This window comes from Babylonia areolata, chromosome 21, assembly GCF_041734735.1.
Source record: "Babylonia areolata isolate BAREFJ2019XMU chromosome 21, ASM4173473v1, whole genome shotgun sequence".
NCBI lineage: Eukaryota > Metazoa > Mollusca > Gastropoda > Neogastropoda > Buccinidae > Babylonia > Babylonia areolata.
The window spans coordinates 24313191-24327774 of NC_134896.1; the positions used below are offsets into that span (position 1 = coordinate 24313191).

A 14584-nucleotide genomic window follows, 5' to 3' on the forward strand; every position below is an offset into this window, starting at 1 on the left:
GGGAATTGTCTGAATTAGGGATCGAATCGTTCGCTTTGAGTAATAAACTTGTGAACAGTTTCAAAGATGCTGACATTTATCTCAAGACTAAAGGAGGTGTTACCAAATAGTAAGTTATGTACAGTGATATGTTCTTGTGGGAGATTATGAAAATTGTTTGTTCTATGTACGATGTGGTTCGGGCAGTGCAATAGAAAATGCTCAGCTGTCTCTTGTGGAAAGCTGCAAGCACAGGATGGATCATTCCTTATGTGTCTATTATACAGATCAGAGTTTAATTCGCTCATACCAAGTCTCAGACGACAGTGAATAATTTGTTCTTTCCTTTTACACAGATAATAATATTGTGGGACTGTAGTGTCTGTAGAGGAAAGGTAGCGTTTCAGTTGACTGAGAGACTGGGTCTGTTGAACAGAAAGAGGAAGGGTGTTCCAAATAGCCGTGGCTGAAGGGGAAAAAAGATCTGTTGTAAATGTCAGTGTGGTGTGGAGGGACGATTCGTTCAAATGGTCTTCGCCTGTTGTATGTGTTTACTGTCGACACGAGAGGTGGCAATAAATGGGTAAGGTACTGAGGACAAATATTACTGATAATTTTAAAGTACATTATCATTTTATGTCTACGACGCCTTTCTTTTAATGAACAGAATCCTGATTCTGCGAGCAATTTATCGTGGCTAGTACCACGTACGGTACCAGTGATAATACGCAGAGCGTCTAAGTGTAAGTCTTCCAACATTTTACATTGGTACTGTGCGCATTTGTCCCAGATTATATCAGAATAGTCAAAGATTGGGACGATGAAAGATCTATACATCGTTTCCAGAGCCCCCCTGGTCAGCTTGTACTTAAATAAACGAAGACAGTTGATCAGTAACTCAGCCTTACTGTCTATGTGGTCACTCCACCTACAATTGCTTTGCAGAATGACCCCCAGTGTTTGTGTTGATTGTGTTGTGGTAAGTTGACATTTCCAAAAGATAGGTCGTAGCATTCAACGTTTCCCTGGAATACATTTTGTAGTTCTGTTTTAGATTAATTGAATTTAACTTTCCATGTATTTGCCCTAACGTCTATTCTATTTAAGTCAGCTTACAGGGTTTCTTTTCTCGTGACAGGGCTTCTCATTGCAAGAAACATGCTCGTGTCATCAGCAAATAATTTGATATCAGAACTAATACTACACACTATGTCATTGATATAGACTAGAAATAACAGTGGGCCAAGAACAAATCATTGTGGTACACCGTGAGGAAGTTTTAACTTAACTGACTGTGCACCTTTGATTAGAACTGACTGGTACCTGTCTGAGGAATAATCTCGAAACCAAACCATGAGCTTGCCTCTGATACCGGCAGCTTCCAGCTTAAGTGAAAGGCCCCTGTGCCACACACGATCGAAAGCTGTAGACATATTTTTTAAAAATATATTGACTGAACAGGAATACTTTTATCGTAGTTATTTACTAAGTTGTAATGGATAATAAGAACTTGGTTGATTGTCGAGTCACCATGAATAAACCCTGACTGTGCTTCCGAAATCAGGTTGTTGTGTGTAAGAAAGTTATAAACATATTTGTGCACACATCTTTCAAAGGCTTTTCCTACGCAATTTAAAAGGGGGATCGGCCGATAATTGGTACACTCATCTTTTTTATGAACTGGTGTAACATTAGCTGTTTCCAAAGCTGTGGAAATTTGCCTTCGTCCAAGCATCAATTAAAGAATGTGCTGATATAACATCAACTGAAGCGACTAATAATTTGTTATGAATTAGGTCAGGGCAAGATGCCTTTTTTGTATCAAGATTATCAATAATGGTTTTCACTTCAAGAGCTGTCGGTGTTATTTCTTCTATCTGTGTCGATTCGTTGTATACTACGTGTGGAAGAGGATCGTCTGTATCTACTAGTTTACACTGGTCTAAAAAAAAATCATTATATTAATATGTTTGCTTTATCTGGACTGGAGTAGTACGTTTTTAAGTCCACAGTAAGTGGCGGTATCTTATCAGAATCTATACATTTTTTGTTCATAAACTGCCTAACTGTTTTCCATCAGTCTCTTTTGTCTAAACTGATAAGGATCTAACACTTTGTAATACTCTAACTTCTTTTTCCGTACCTTATCCACAACTTCAATTCTCACATTCCGGAAACTTTCCCAGTCACTCTGTTCGTTCGTTCTCTTGGCTTTTCTATGGAGTTTATTTCTTTTCAAAGTCTTTTTAATTCGCTATTGAACCAATGAGTATCTTTGGGACGTACTGTTACAACTTTACATGGCATGCATCGTTTTGCTGCTAACAACAATCTCTCGGTAAAATGTTCACAAGCATCATCTATTGTGTTATTCATAAATATTTCGTACCAGTTTTTGTTCCTTAATAATTCACAGAATTTGTTACGGTCTAACTTATCATAACCAAAGATTGTTCTCTGGAAAGTACTGTGCTTGTGTATAAGAGGTTTTAGAATTACACATGGAACACTGTGGTCACTACGGAATGGAGGCAAGACTTCAGTGGATTTAATCATGTCCGGACTTTGAGAAATAGTTAGATCTATGCATGTCCTACAAGTGTCTGTGATTCTAGTAGGGGAATTTACTACTTTAAGATATCTGTTAGATACTTACTTGGGTCAGTTTGTACATCTACATTGAAGTCTCCTAGAATAATAAATGTTATCATTGTTCTGTCAGCTTTCCTAATACTATCATTTATCAAGTTCCAGTAATCAGCATTTGCATTAGGAGGACGATGGAATGATCCAACAAGTAAGCTCTCTTGGTCAATCTTGGTACTGCTTCAAGAGTATCAACATACAGGTCAGGACGAGGTTTAAGATACAAGTAATCTTTTACATATATGGCAACCCAATCTGTAAGTGTAGGGATTCATTGGTATCTATTGGTGATAACCAAGTTTTGGAAATAGTTATAATATCAAACTGATGACACTCTGTTTCGATTAAATCTATCCTATTTCCCACGCTTTTCAGGACCAGGGTTGCTTTCCATATCACCAAACACCATGAGTAAAGTTTCATGAAAATCAGAATTTGTCTAGTTCTTGTTATCAGGCAGAGCAGATGGTTCATAACATTTTTCTTGGTATGTATTTTGTACAAACATGTCAACACTGATATGCATAGCAAGGAAAATAACATAACAGATAAAGTCAAGTGTTCATTTCTAGTAGCATAAACCAAAAGAAACAAGAGAGGCAAGGCCTTCAAGACTCACTTGTGATACACTCTTTTTTTTTTAAATCCAAGCTTTTTATGTATTGAGTATAATTTCAAAATGTAATGTTTAAGATGAGAAAGATCAGTTTAAAGCAAACTAAGTCCCATAGCATTAATTACAGAGTAATTTCCCTTTTTTACTATCGGCACCAAAACGTTTGCAAAATAAATAAAAATTCCATGCTTAGCAAAAGAAGTTCCTGTTTGAACAAAGAATGATAATAATGACTCCTCTTGTTGTTGTGTCAGAATAAGAGGTCAAAGTGCCAAGTTTAGAGAATACAAAAAATATAAATATAACAGTAAATGCAGTTTGCATATAATTAGGCTTCTATTTTTTATTTGTTTGTGCCCATCCCAGAGGTGCAATATTGTTTTAAACAAGATGACTGGAAAGAACTGAATTTTTCCTATTTTTATGCCAAATTTGGTGTCAGCTGACCAAGTATTTGCAGAGAAAATGTCAATGTTAAAGTTTACCACGGACACACAGACACACGGACACACACACACACACACACACACACACACACACACACACACACACACACACACAGACAACCGAACACCGGGTTAAAACATAGACTCACTTTGTTTACACAAGTGAGTCAAAAATGGGACGGTTGCTGCCTTCTTTAAGAAGAACAATTGGACATTAACGACCTGTATTGTGTCGTGTCGTGTCGTGTCGTGCTGTGCTATGATGTTGGTGTTGTGTTGTGTTGAGCTGTGTTGTGTTGTGTTGTGTTGAGCTATGGTTGTTGTTGTGTGTTGAGCTGTGTTGTGCTGTGTTAAGCTGTGTTGTGTTGAGCTGTGTTGTGTTGTGTCGTGTTGAGCAGTTTATGTCGTGGTGATTTGTGTTGTGTTATATTGTATTGTATTATGGCCAGCCCGAATTTCACACAAGGCGATCTTTAAGTAACCAAACCAAAGAGTAGGAGAATCTGTCACAGTAAACTTTATCAAAGAGAGAGAGAGAGAGAGAGAGAGAGAGAGAGTTGTCTCCTTTGTGCGTTATACACAACATTCTCATTCGTCGACTGCTTTTTTTTCTGTGTGGCACGTGCAGGTCATGGGGAGGTCAGGTGAAAAGTCACAGGTACGTGCGTTGTCTCTGATCCTCTGTGGGTTACTGGTGAGGGTTACTGGAGACACCAGCACCTTTTGGGACAGCCATATTGGTATGTGCTTTCTGACTGTAGTGTGTGTGTGTGTGTGTGTGTGTGTGTCAGACAGACAGACAGAGACAGAGAGAGGGGCAAATGCAAATCCAATGCAAATCCGAATGAATTGGAATACTCTCGGACTTTGAAAGCCTACTTCCTTCCAGATCCCACCACAGTTATCAAAGGTTTCTTTGCAATAGTTTTTTTTTAGCTGAAATGTGGCAAGGCTGCATGCATCGACAACATTCCTGCAGAACTTTTAAAACCTAGAAGCAGTAACTGACATCCTAACTGCCATCTGCAACTAAAATCTGGCATGCACGCAAATGGTATTGATCCAGTCACTGATCATCACGATCCCCAAGAAAGAAAATCCCCAAACTTGGAGAACTACCGAACCATCTGTTTGATCAGCTATTTCTCAAAATTATTCTGAACAGATTACAACCACGAGCAGATTCTATTATATATATATAAATGCAAGATAAAGGAGTACAAAAAATAAACAGCATTCGATCATAACAAAATAACAACGCTTCCAAACATAATTAATGCAGTGTAAGCAACCATCGAATGTGACAATGTAATGGCAGAACACATAAAAGTATTTTATACTGAAACTTTCCTTTCATGTGAAGGAAGCCCTGATGTTCGAACAGTTGCACGGACGATCGAGTGCCTGTTCTTAATTTGGATCACAGAGATCGTGACTGATCAAAATGTGAAAGATTGATATGGATACTTTTATTAGCCAAGCTCTAAGCTGTTTAGAAATAGGGCGTCATTTGCACAACAGGCTGCCTGCCTGGGCAGAGCTGACTGACAGCTCATCATTCGTTTCCTGTGTCATTCAGTCATGCTTCAGTCACACACACACACACACACACACACACACACACACACACACACACACACACACACACACACACACACACACACACACACACACACACACACACTTTTTTTTTTTTGCCAGGGACAACATGAGATAATTATGTCAGTCCAGTGCTGATTTTAGACGAAAGAGAACATGGAGTAGATAAATTCCTGAACAAAGTCGTGGATATCTTTAGTGTCGAATATTCGAATATTAATTTTATAACATTTAGATCACGAGACGCTAAAAACCTCAACGATTTTTTTAAAAATTTTTTTTATTTTTTATATATATATAGCAAATCTGCAATTTGAATTTCACATTCGGAATCTGTATGGATAGTGTTATGACCACCACCACTACCACCAGTACTACCACCACTACTATTACTACTACTAAATAATAATGATAGTATTTATGTAGCGCTGTATCTTGCGCAGAGACAAATCCAAGCGCTTTCACACCAGTCATTCACACGCATGCATAACTCTAAAACTGAAGAAATTAAAGACAAGGAAGAGGCAGGGGAGGGAGGCTATCTTGTGAAGAGGTGGGTTTTAAGGCCAGACTTGAAAGAGCCGAGTGCGGAGACCTGACGAAGCGAAAGAGGAAGTTCATTCCAAATGCAAGGTCCAGAGACAGAGAAAGAACGGCGTCCAACAGTGGAGTGTTTGAATCTGGGTATGCGTAAACAGAGTGGATCCGATGCCGATCGTAGAGAGCGAGATTGAGTGTAGAGGTGAGGGCAGCCACAAAGACAGGAAGGGTCATATTTGTATTGCTCTTCTTCTTCTTAATCATCATCATCATCATCATCATCATAATGATAACAAGAAGGAGAAGAAGAAGATTTATGATACTGCTGATATAGCTGCTCTGCTGCTGCCGGTTATTGATATATTTGTTACTACTGCTGCTGTACTTTTTGATGCTGCTGTTGTTACTAATGCTGCTGCTGCTGATGATGATGATACTACGGTATTCCGCCGCTGCTGCTATAGACTAGTAATTCTACCGCTGCTGCTGCTGTTGCTGCTGCTGCTGCTGCTGTTGCTGCTAATACCGCTGCTGCTGTTACTACTATTGCTGCTACTGAACTTCCTCTTTCGCTTCGTCAAGTCTCCACACTCTGCTCTTCCAAGTCTGGCCTTAAAACCCACCTCTTCCCAAAATAGCCTCCCTTCCCTGCCTCTTCCTTGTCTTCAGCTTCTCCAGTTTTAGAGTTATGCATGCGTGTGAATGACTGGTGCGAAAGCGCTTTGATTTGTCTCTGCGCAAGATTCAGCGCTATATAAATACCATTATTATTACAGTTATTTATTATTTATTTTTCCACTACTGCCACTAGTACTACTGCTGCTGCTGCTGTTGTTGCTACTACTGCTCGTACCGTTATGTTCAGGTGTGTGCGACAGGTCGTGGGAAAAGGTGTACGCCCACGATCACACAGGCGGCGCTCTGTTCGGGCATCGCCGCTCCCTCACTGCGGTTGTCACTGCAGGGGACGTTATCCGTATCGTCATCGATTCCATTCCGGAGTTTGAGGTGATTGCGTCCCTTCCGTCGTGACTGACGGTGATCATGTGAAGCGTTCAGCTTCATGTCATGCTTGTTTGTATTTCAAGTTGAACGCAACGAGGACATAATTGTTGTGAAAAAAAAAGAAGATAAAATATGCGAAATAACGTGTGTGTGTGTGTGTGTGTGTGTGTGTGTGTGTGTGTGTGTGTGTGTGTGTGTGTTCAGTGTGAGTGTTTTAATATAAATCATAGAATGAATGTCTTCACTTTTAAAAGTTAGAATAAGGGTATATTTTCATTACGACGAGCCTGAAGGTGAATTTCTGTACTCTGTATCAGACAATAAGGTGATTGATTGATTGATTGAGAAGGAGGGGGCGGGGAGTAGGGAGTGGAGCGAGAAGGACTGGGTTGTGGATCGTTAATTCTCAAGGGTAGAGATTTTAGGCCATAGCTTTATCGCAATATGTCAATTTTATGCATGCACATGCAACAATTCATTCCGACGATAACCAAATAACAAAGCACAAAAGACATAATAGAAATAGAGAGAGAGAGAGAGAGAGAGAGAGTGTGTGTGTGTGTGTGTGTGTGTGTGTGTGTGTGTGTGTGTGTGTGCATGAGAGAGAGACAGAGAGAACGGACGAACGAAAGAACGATCAAACGAATGAACGGATTTACTTTCTGTTAAAGAAGGAAGTGGAACAAGCAAGCATAATGGTTTTTATGTCCAGCTCATGAGAAACTGAATTTGTTAAAAACTCACAATAATAACAAAGGGTTGTAGATGTATAGATACGACATTCGCCCAAAGGACATACAAGAACGTACGCATGTACATGATCTTAACATATGCATCTAAAGATATCCACGCACATCATACGCATACCATTATTTGAAAATATATCCACCTTTATAATTTCCTCGCGATATGGAAACCTATCCCTGGCTAACACCGTAGGTGGGATGTTGGACAACAGAGAGAGAGAGACAGAGAGAATGAATGAATGAATGAATCTTTATTTTCCAATGGTGGAGATATCAGCACACTGGCTGATTAACATGTGTAATTATGAGAGAGAGAGATAGGGAGAGAGAGAGAGAGAGAAGTACAACAGAGTACCCCAAACACAACGCAACTTATGATTAACACCCCACCACACCACAGGACACCATATATACACCACAATACAATGCATGATAACTTCTATCAACAAAACAAACAGCGATATAGTGTAAAACAACAACGGACTGCAGCGCAGCAGAACTCAACAGAACGCACCGCAGTACAGAACGGCACAAGAAAATATAACACAGCATATAACAGCGCAGTACAGCACAACACAGCTCAGTACTACATAATAGAACAAACTATTGCCTGCTAAATAACGCAAAACACAGCATATAACAGCACAGCACAGCACAGCACAGCACAACATGCCAAAGAATCGAACCGAAACCACACGACTCAAAACATCAACGCTCCTCCTCCTCTCCCCCACCAAACCATTCCACCCCAAGCCATTTTTCATTCTTCTAGGACCCAACGAAGAAAACCACCACCACCACCTACGCCTTCGAAGCAGACAACGCCGTCATCAGCAGAGGGCAAGTCTGTGTGGAGGCCCTGTCCCTCCACAACCACTTCAATCACCTCTTCCACGACCACAACCACGGAGACACGCTCTGGCACGTGCTGCTGTGCTCAGCCACGGGCAACCTGCACGTGCTGGGCGTGAGGATCGGGGCGGCGTCCGAGCGACTCATCAGCGATCGCCACGTCGGAGCTTCGGCGACCTGGTACGTCAAATCCTGGGCCGTACGCCAGCGTGGACATTGCTACCAGGGCGTGAGCGCCGCCCCTGCCGATGGAGGAGTAGGAGGTGGGGGTGGGGCTGGGGGTGGTTCTTCCTCCTCCACCACCACCACCACCACGTTTTGTGAGAAGAGGCCCAGCTCGGAGTTCTGGCCAGTGTACGGTCATTTCGCGACAGGGGTAGCGGTGGGGAGGAGACGGGTATCCATCCTTCTGGAAGCCGTCAAGCGGGGTCAGGACGTGCGTGGGTCCATGCGTGACCGTGGCTATTCCTTCCCCATGCACGCGGTTCACTGGAGCGAGATGAAGGAGGAGGGGAAGGAGGAGGGGGGCTGGGTTGGCGGGTACGGTCTCTGGCACGTGGGGCAACGTCTGTTCCCCAAGGACGTCGGTCTGCGCGAGGACCGCCCTTACTTGTGGCTGTCTTCCTGGAGCACGACGGGCAGGAGACACAACTCCCGCTGGGCGCTGCAGGGTCACGTGAGCCAAGGAGCCAACGAGGACACGGTGGCCTTGGACTGGATGACGGACGCGTGTTGGCGTCATGTGTACAGCCACGACGAAAGTGGTCACCCTGTCAGGGGGTCACTGGAGGAGCTGAGGGCGTCCGTCCGCGCGGGTCACCGGGTCAGGGTGGTGCTGGGTCACGTGGCTTCGGAGGCTGACGTCATCCGGATGCGCGGGGGTCACGTGGCGGCCCAGCTCCTGTCGCTGATGACGTCTGTGGCGTCCTCCTCCAGAGAGCGTCACCATCTTCTGCACGACAGCCCAAGGTATTTGTTCTGTGTGTGTGTGTGTGTGTGTGTGTGTGTGTGTGTGTGTCTGTCTGTCTGTCTGTCTGTCTGTCTGTGTCTGTGTCCGTGTGTGTGCGTCTGTGTGTCTGTCTAACAGAGAGAGAGAGAGGGAGGGAGAGAGATGGGCAACAACATCACCTCATTCTTCTTCCCCTTTCGTTGGAGATCTTATGGCACGCTTGATCATAACTGAAAACCGGAAGGGGATGAAGATGATTAGTATTAGTTCGTAGCTCCAGGCTTGTTCTACGATCTCACGTGAACCGTTTTTGACTCACTCGTGTCTTCTTCTTCTTCCTCGTTCGCCTCCCATCAGATGAGCAGCCCGGTGTCCTCGATGAAGGCTGCCGTCCGTCGCAGCTCCCCAGGGTGCCGTACAGCTTGGCTTCCACTGCTGTCGGTGTTGGCCAGTACTTCCTCCTGGATGCTGCATGCGTCGTACAGTCTTGAAGGATGTGGTCGGTTGTCATTGGTGCCTCACCACAAGGGCACTCTCTACTCTGTCCAATGCCAAATTTTGTGTGCATGTGGTGGAGCAGGCGGTTGTGTCCAGTCCTCAGGCGGAAGATCTTGACCTGTTCCCGTCGTTCCAGTAAATGGTATCTGTCTTCTGGGTTATATTTGGGGTGCTGGAGGCGCCACTTTATTCCTTGCTGTGCCTTGATGATTGTCTTGATATCATCGTATGACACCAGTTCGTTGGCCTGCTCCTTCTGTGCACCGTCTTTTGCCAGAATGTCCGCGTTTTCGTTGCCTCTGATGCCACAGTGTGCTGGTACCCATTGTATCACTGCTTTCTCCACTCTAGCACTCAGGGCAACAAGGGCTGAAGTGAGATGGTTCTGTTCTTTGCAGCGGGAGTTCTTGATGGCTTGGAGCATGGAGAGAGCGTCTGAGAACACCACCACCTGCCCTGTTGTTCTTGTGGAGTTCTGCGAGACTGCCCTGGCTGCCTCACAGAGGGCTTCTCGTTCAGCTCGGAAGTTGGTGTAGTATTTTCCTGTTGGGATTGCAATTTCTTCATCTCCGTCTTTGCATTGGAGGAAGATTCCAGCTCCACCATACCTCGTTGCTGGTGTGGCGGAGCCATGTGTAAAGACATGGGTCCAGTCTTCTTGGGGGTACTGGTTGCAGATGTACTCCATGGCCAGGGCCTTCCTTTGTGTGTCTGACTGTGTTCCCCTCTTCACTCCGGGAATGCTGGTGACGACTGTTGGGAACTCCCGCCTCTTCCAAGATGGGTGGGTGACATTTGCCGGGAGAGGCTTTGCTTCATGTTCCATCAAGAACTCACTTGTGTGAACAAAGTGAGTCTGTGTTATAACCTGGCGTTCGGGTGTGTGTGTGTGTGTGTGTGTGTGTGTGTGTGTGTGAGTGTGTGTGTATGTGTGTGTCTGTGTGTCCGTGGTTAACTTTAACATTGCCATTTTCTCTGGAAATACTTTGTCTGCCAATACCAAATTTAGCTTAAACATAGTTGGAAAAAAATTCTTCACAGTCATACCAATAATAGGTTGTAGGTCTCCCGAATTTAGCCGTGTTTCCGAATTATTAACAGTCTATTTCGTTGATGTTCGTTCCTGATTCCGAAAACTGCTGTTACCCCTTTGCAGCTGCCCGATTGTCTGGTGAGAATACGCCATGACCTCCTTTTTCTTGTTAAAGCAAAGAAATACACATTCTGGACAGAACACGTACAGTGACATTTACTACATTATTGATGTGTTTACTGTATATGAAAAGTGGACACTGAATTAACTAGAATGAAAAGAAAAGAAATTTGAATCGATTGTTTAACTGAGTTAAGGTCAGCGTCGTCTACACGGCACTGGTCAGTGTCGCAGATCTTGACAAATCATGTTGCAAAGCCTGACGCGATTGCAACGTCTCCTCTACCGCCAAATTAAAAGAATTTCTTAAATAATCATCGACCTGTTTTCTGAATGTGAATGTTAATGCAGCATGTTTGCAGCATGTTTATTTGCCGGTACACATATGGGTGTCAGCCTCTGGACAGCGTGCCATTCCATTGTCAGGCTGAAGGTTGTGATTTTGTACGCAGCAAAATCTTTCCTTTACATTGTAACCCCAGCCGAGACTGATCCTTTGTTACTGAACCATCCGTATATAATAATTCTGATAAATATCATCTTCTTTGCTGTTTTCCTCTATATGTTTTAGCTTCACTTCTACGTCAGTTCTGTCCTCTGACTTTTCGCGACAATGTATTCCCAGAGTGGGTGAAATGATGCGTTGAAGAGATGTTTGAGGCAATGAGTTGCCAGTTTTGGGGGTATGGGTATGGGGAGGGGTGGGGGGTTCGTGCCGAAGATATAATACAATGAGAGGTACGAACACACTTAGATATTACACACAGTGATTTCATTAGTGTACAAACACACCTCACCTGACGAGAGTCACTGAGCAAGACGATATCATGATCGAAATGTTCGGAGTGAAAGAACGCGTCCTGTTCGCCGATCATTATTTGTCAAAAGAACTTTTTTTTTTTTTTTTTTTTTTTTGGGGGGGGGGGGGGGGGGGGGGGGGGATTTTCGTGTAGGCTTGCATTACGCCCGAAAATGTGTTTATTAATTTTGTTACAATCTATCGAAGTTGTAAATTCGTGATGAAGACAGAGAAATTGGAAACTTTGACAGATCTACATAATGATCGAAGACAATATAATGCCTGTCGATGTGGGCTTTTTTTTTTTTTTTTTTTTTTGCTTTTTTTTTATGCGTGAGCTTTAAGTCACCAGACAAGACTTCCTGCCAGCAACTGAAGTCATCATAGGTATTGAGCTTATAGATGATAGCGGAAAGTCTCGCTGGTATCGAAAATGTTCAGTCATTGATAAAATGCATTGCGACGAACGCGATAATGACTATACTGGTGACATTGCTTGAACACATGATAAAGGAATATCCCTGCACCAACAGAACCGTCCTTGTATTGTGTCTATCTCAGGCGTTTGTCGCAAAACAAAGTCGTATACATAGAGACCTGAGCTGTCTTCTGAGAGCTCTTCATCAACAGGAGTAGCGAACTGATAACCCTTCCTCTTCCCTTCTTTACACTTTTAAAAGAAAATGTTTGTTTGTTTGTTTGTGTTCTTTTGTTTTGTTTTGTTGCTTTGTCAGTTATGCACTCATTTGAAAGTCAAATATAAACACCGATGCCCATGAAATTTAATGTTCGACATAATGAATTTTTATTCAGTGCGCTATATGTCACCCAGGAGACACGTATCATTGCATCCGTAAGTAATGTCCTTTTTATGTCCTTTTTTTTTTTTTTTAAGAAAAAAAAGGGAAAACAGAACAATATTGTTGTGAACAATGCACAGTGGTAACGAATACTATGAAACTCCACACATTGTTTAACACTTAAAAAAAAAAAAAGAAACCAAAACAAAACAAAACAAAAACAACATGAAAGAAAATGATATGTTTTGGCTATTTCGATTTTTGTTGTAGTATTGCTGACGCTTTGAAGAAACTTTCTTTTCTTTTGTTCCGTATGTTTATGTCAGTCTTTTACACAAACCTAGGAATGTGGGATAGGTTCTCAAAGCCTGATCAGCCGGGTTTTTTTTGGGGGGGGCTGGTTTTTTAATGATTGTTTTGCTTGTTGTTGTTGTTGTTATATTACGGCAGACATGTAGCGTATATTGATCTGTCCGCAGGGTCAGACACCTCCTTCAGCCTGAAACTGGAACTGCGTATATTATTTATTTTATGATGATGTTTTCTTGTTGGTTTTTGTTGTTGTTGTTGTTGTTGTTGTTGTTCACAGAATGAATGAAAATTAAGCACTTATTTGTTGACACCAATTTTCATGTGCATCATTGAGCTTTAAAACGATTATATTCCCGTGTTCTTGTCTTTCATGTTTTCAGCCACCAAAACTCCAACTCGTTGTGCTATGCATCCAATTTTTCTTTGTTGCTGGTGTCCACAGATCCTTAATTTTTGTTTGTGTGGCCCGTTACCAAGTTATCCACTTAGTTGTGATTAATTTACTTTCTCGTTTCCGTACATATTCAGTCCTCCGATCGTCCCCCATCCTTTCAATGGCATTGCTCCCAAGTCGCTCGCCTCGATACTTTAATACATAATCACACCCAGGCTATTTGGGTTTTTTGTTGTTATTTTTCCCCGCAGTCTCTGCTTCGCCATACCAAAGAGAACTATCAGTACTAGGTTGCCTTGAGGTGACACACCTGCATTGCTGCCGAGTCATGCTAGTGGTGTTTCAGTAGTGCTTGTTCTCATTCAGTGTACGCTCAAAACCATGTGTTAATTAAGCCACATTGCTGACGACGATAGCAGTTGCCAAACTGAACGAGCGCCTCCCTTGGAGTAGATAAGTGCGACCATGCATGTCGATCCAACGATGTACTAGAGTACGGGCTCTGTTTCTCTGCTGTCCATTCGTTTGTTATCCGATTTCATGGACATATTCTTCTTCTTATAATCATTATTATCATTATTATTATTATCATCATTAGTAGTAGTAGTATTGTTGTTGTTGTTGTTGTTGTTGTTTTGGTCAGGTCAGATAGATATATCTGCTACTGGAAACCTGGATCCCAGTACTACCTGTCACATGGTCGAATTGCTGGCGACTAAACCAGCACCCCCACCAGTCCTCTCAGGAGGATGGTGAGGAGAGTGGCTAGACACCCTGGTGGAATTAAATGACCCATCAAAGGGCGCTAGCTCACCACGGGGCAGAGAAGCATCGGCCGCCCACAGCTGAGATTCAAAGACGTTTGCAAACGTGACATGAAGGCGCTTGAGATCAACACTGAGTCCTGGGAGGACCTTGCAGATGACCACAACAGCTGTGTTACAGCCATGACCGAAGGAGGCCTAATACTATTGTTGTTGTTGTTGTTCTTCTTCTTCTTCTTCTTCAACGGGGTGGAGGGGGGGCGTGGGGGGGAGGGCGGGTTGCCTGCAAGAGTATTTTTGTCCTATCAAAATGGATTTTTTCAACATAATTTTCCCAAGGACGGACAAACCTTTTGTTGCCGTGGCTTCCTTCATGTGCGCTTAGCTCATGTTACAAACGGGACCTCGGTTTCAAGTATCGTCTCAACCGACAGAATGACTAGCGCCCAGATCACCACTGAAGGTATCGTGTAGGGGAGTGAAAAG

General features: G+C 42.9%; 1 protein-coding gene across 1 annotated transcript in view; it reads left to right on the plus strand.

The window, feature by feature from the left end:
* The first annotated feature begins 799 nt into the window (after window positions 1–799).
* The window catches only part of LOC143296590 (uncharacterized), a 15530-nt gene continuing 1745 nt past the window's right edge, over window positions 800–14584 (plus strand). Inside the window, exons 1-4 of the mRNA XM_076608615.1 lie at window positions 800–835; window positions 4316–4427; window positions 6692–6834; window positions 8350–9398. Coding sequence (XP_076464730.1) covers window positions 800–835; window positions 4316–4427; window positions 6692–6834; window positions 8350–9398 — 1340 coding nt within the window. The remainder of the gene's footprint in view (window positions 836–4315; window positions 4428–6691; window positions 6835–8349; window positions 9399–14584) is intronic.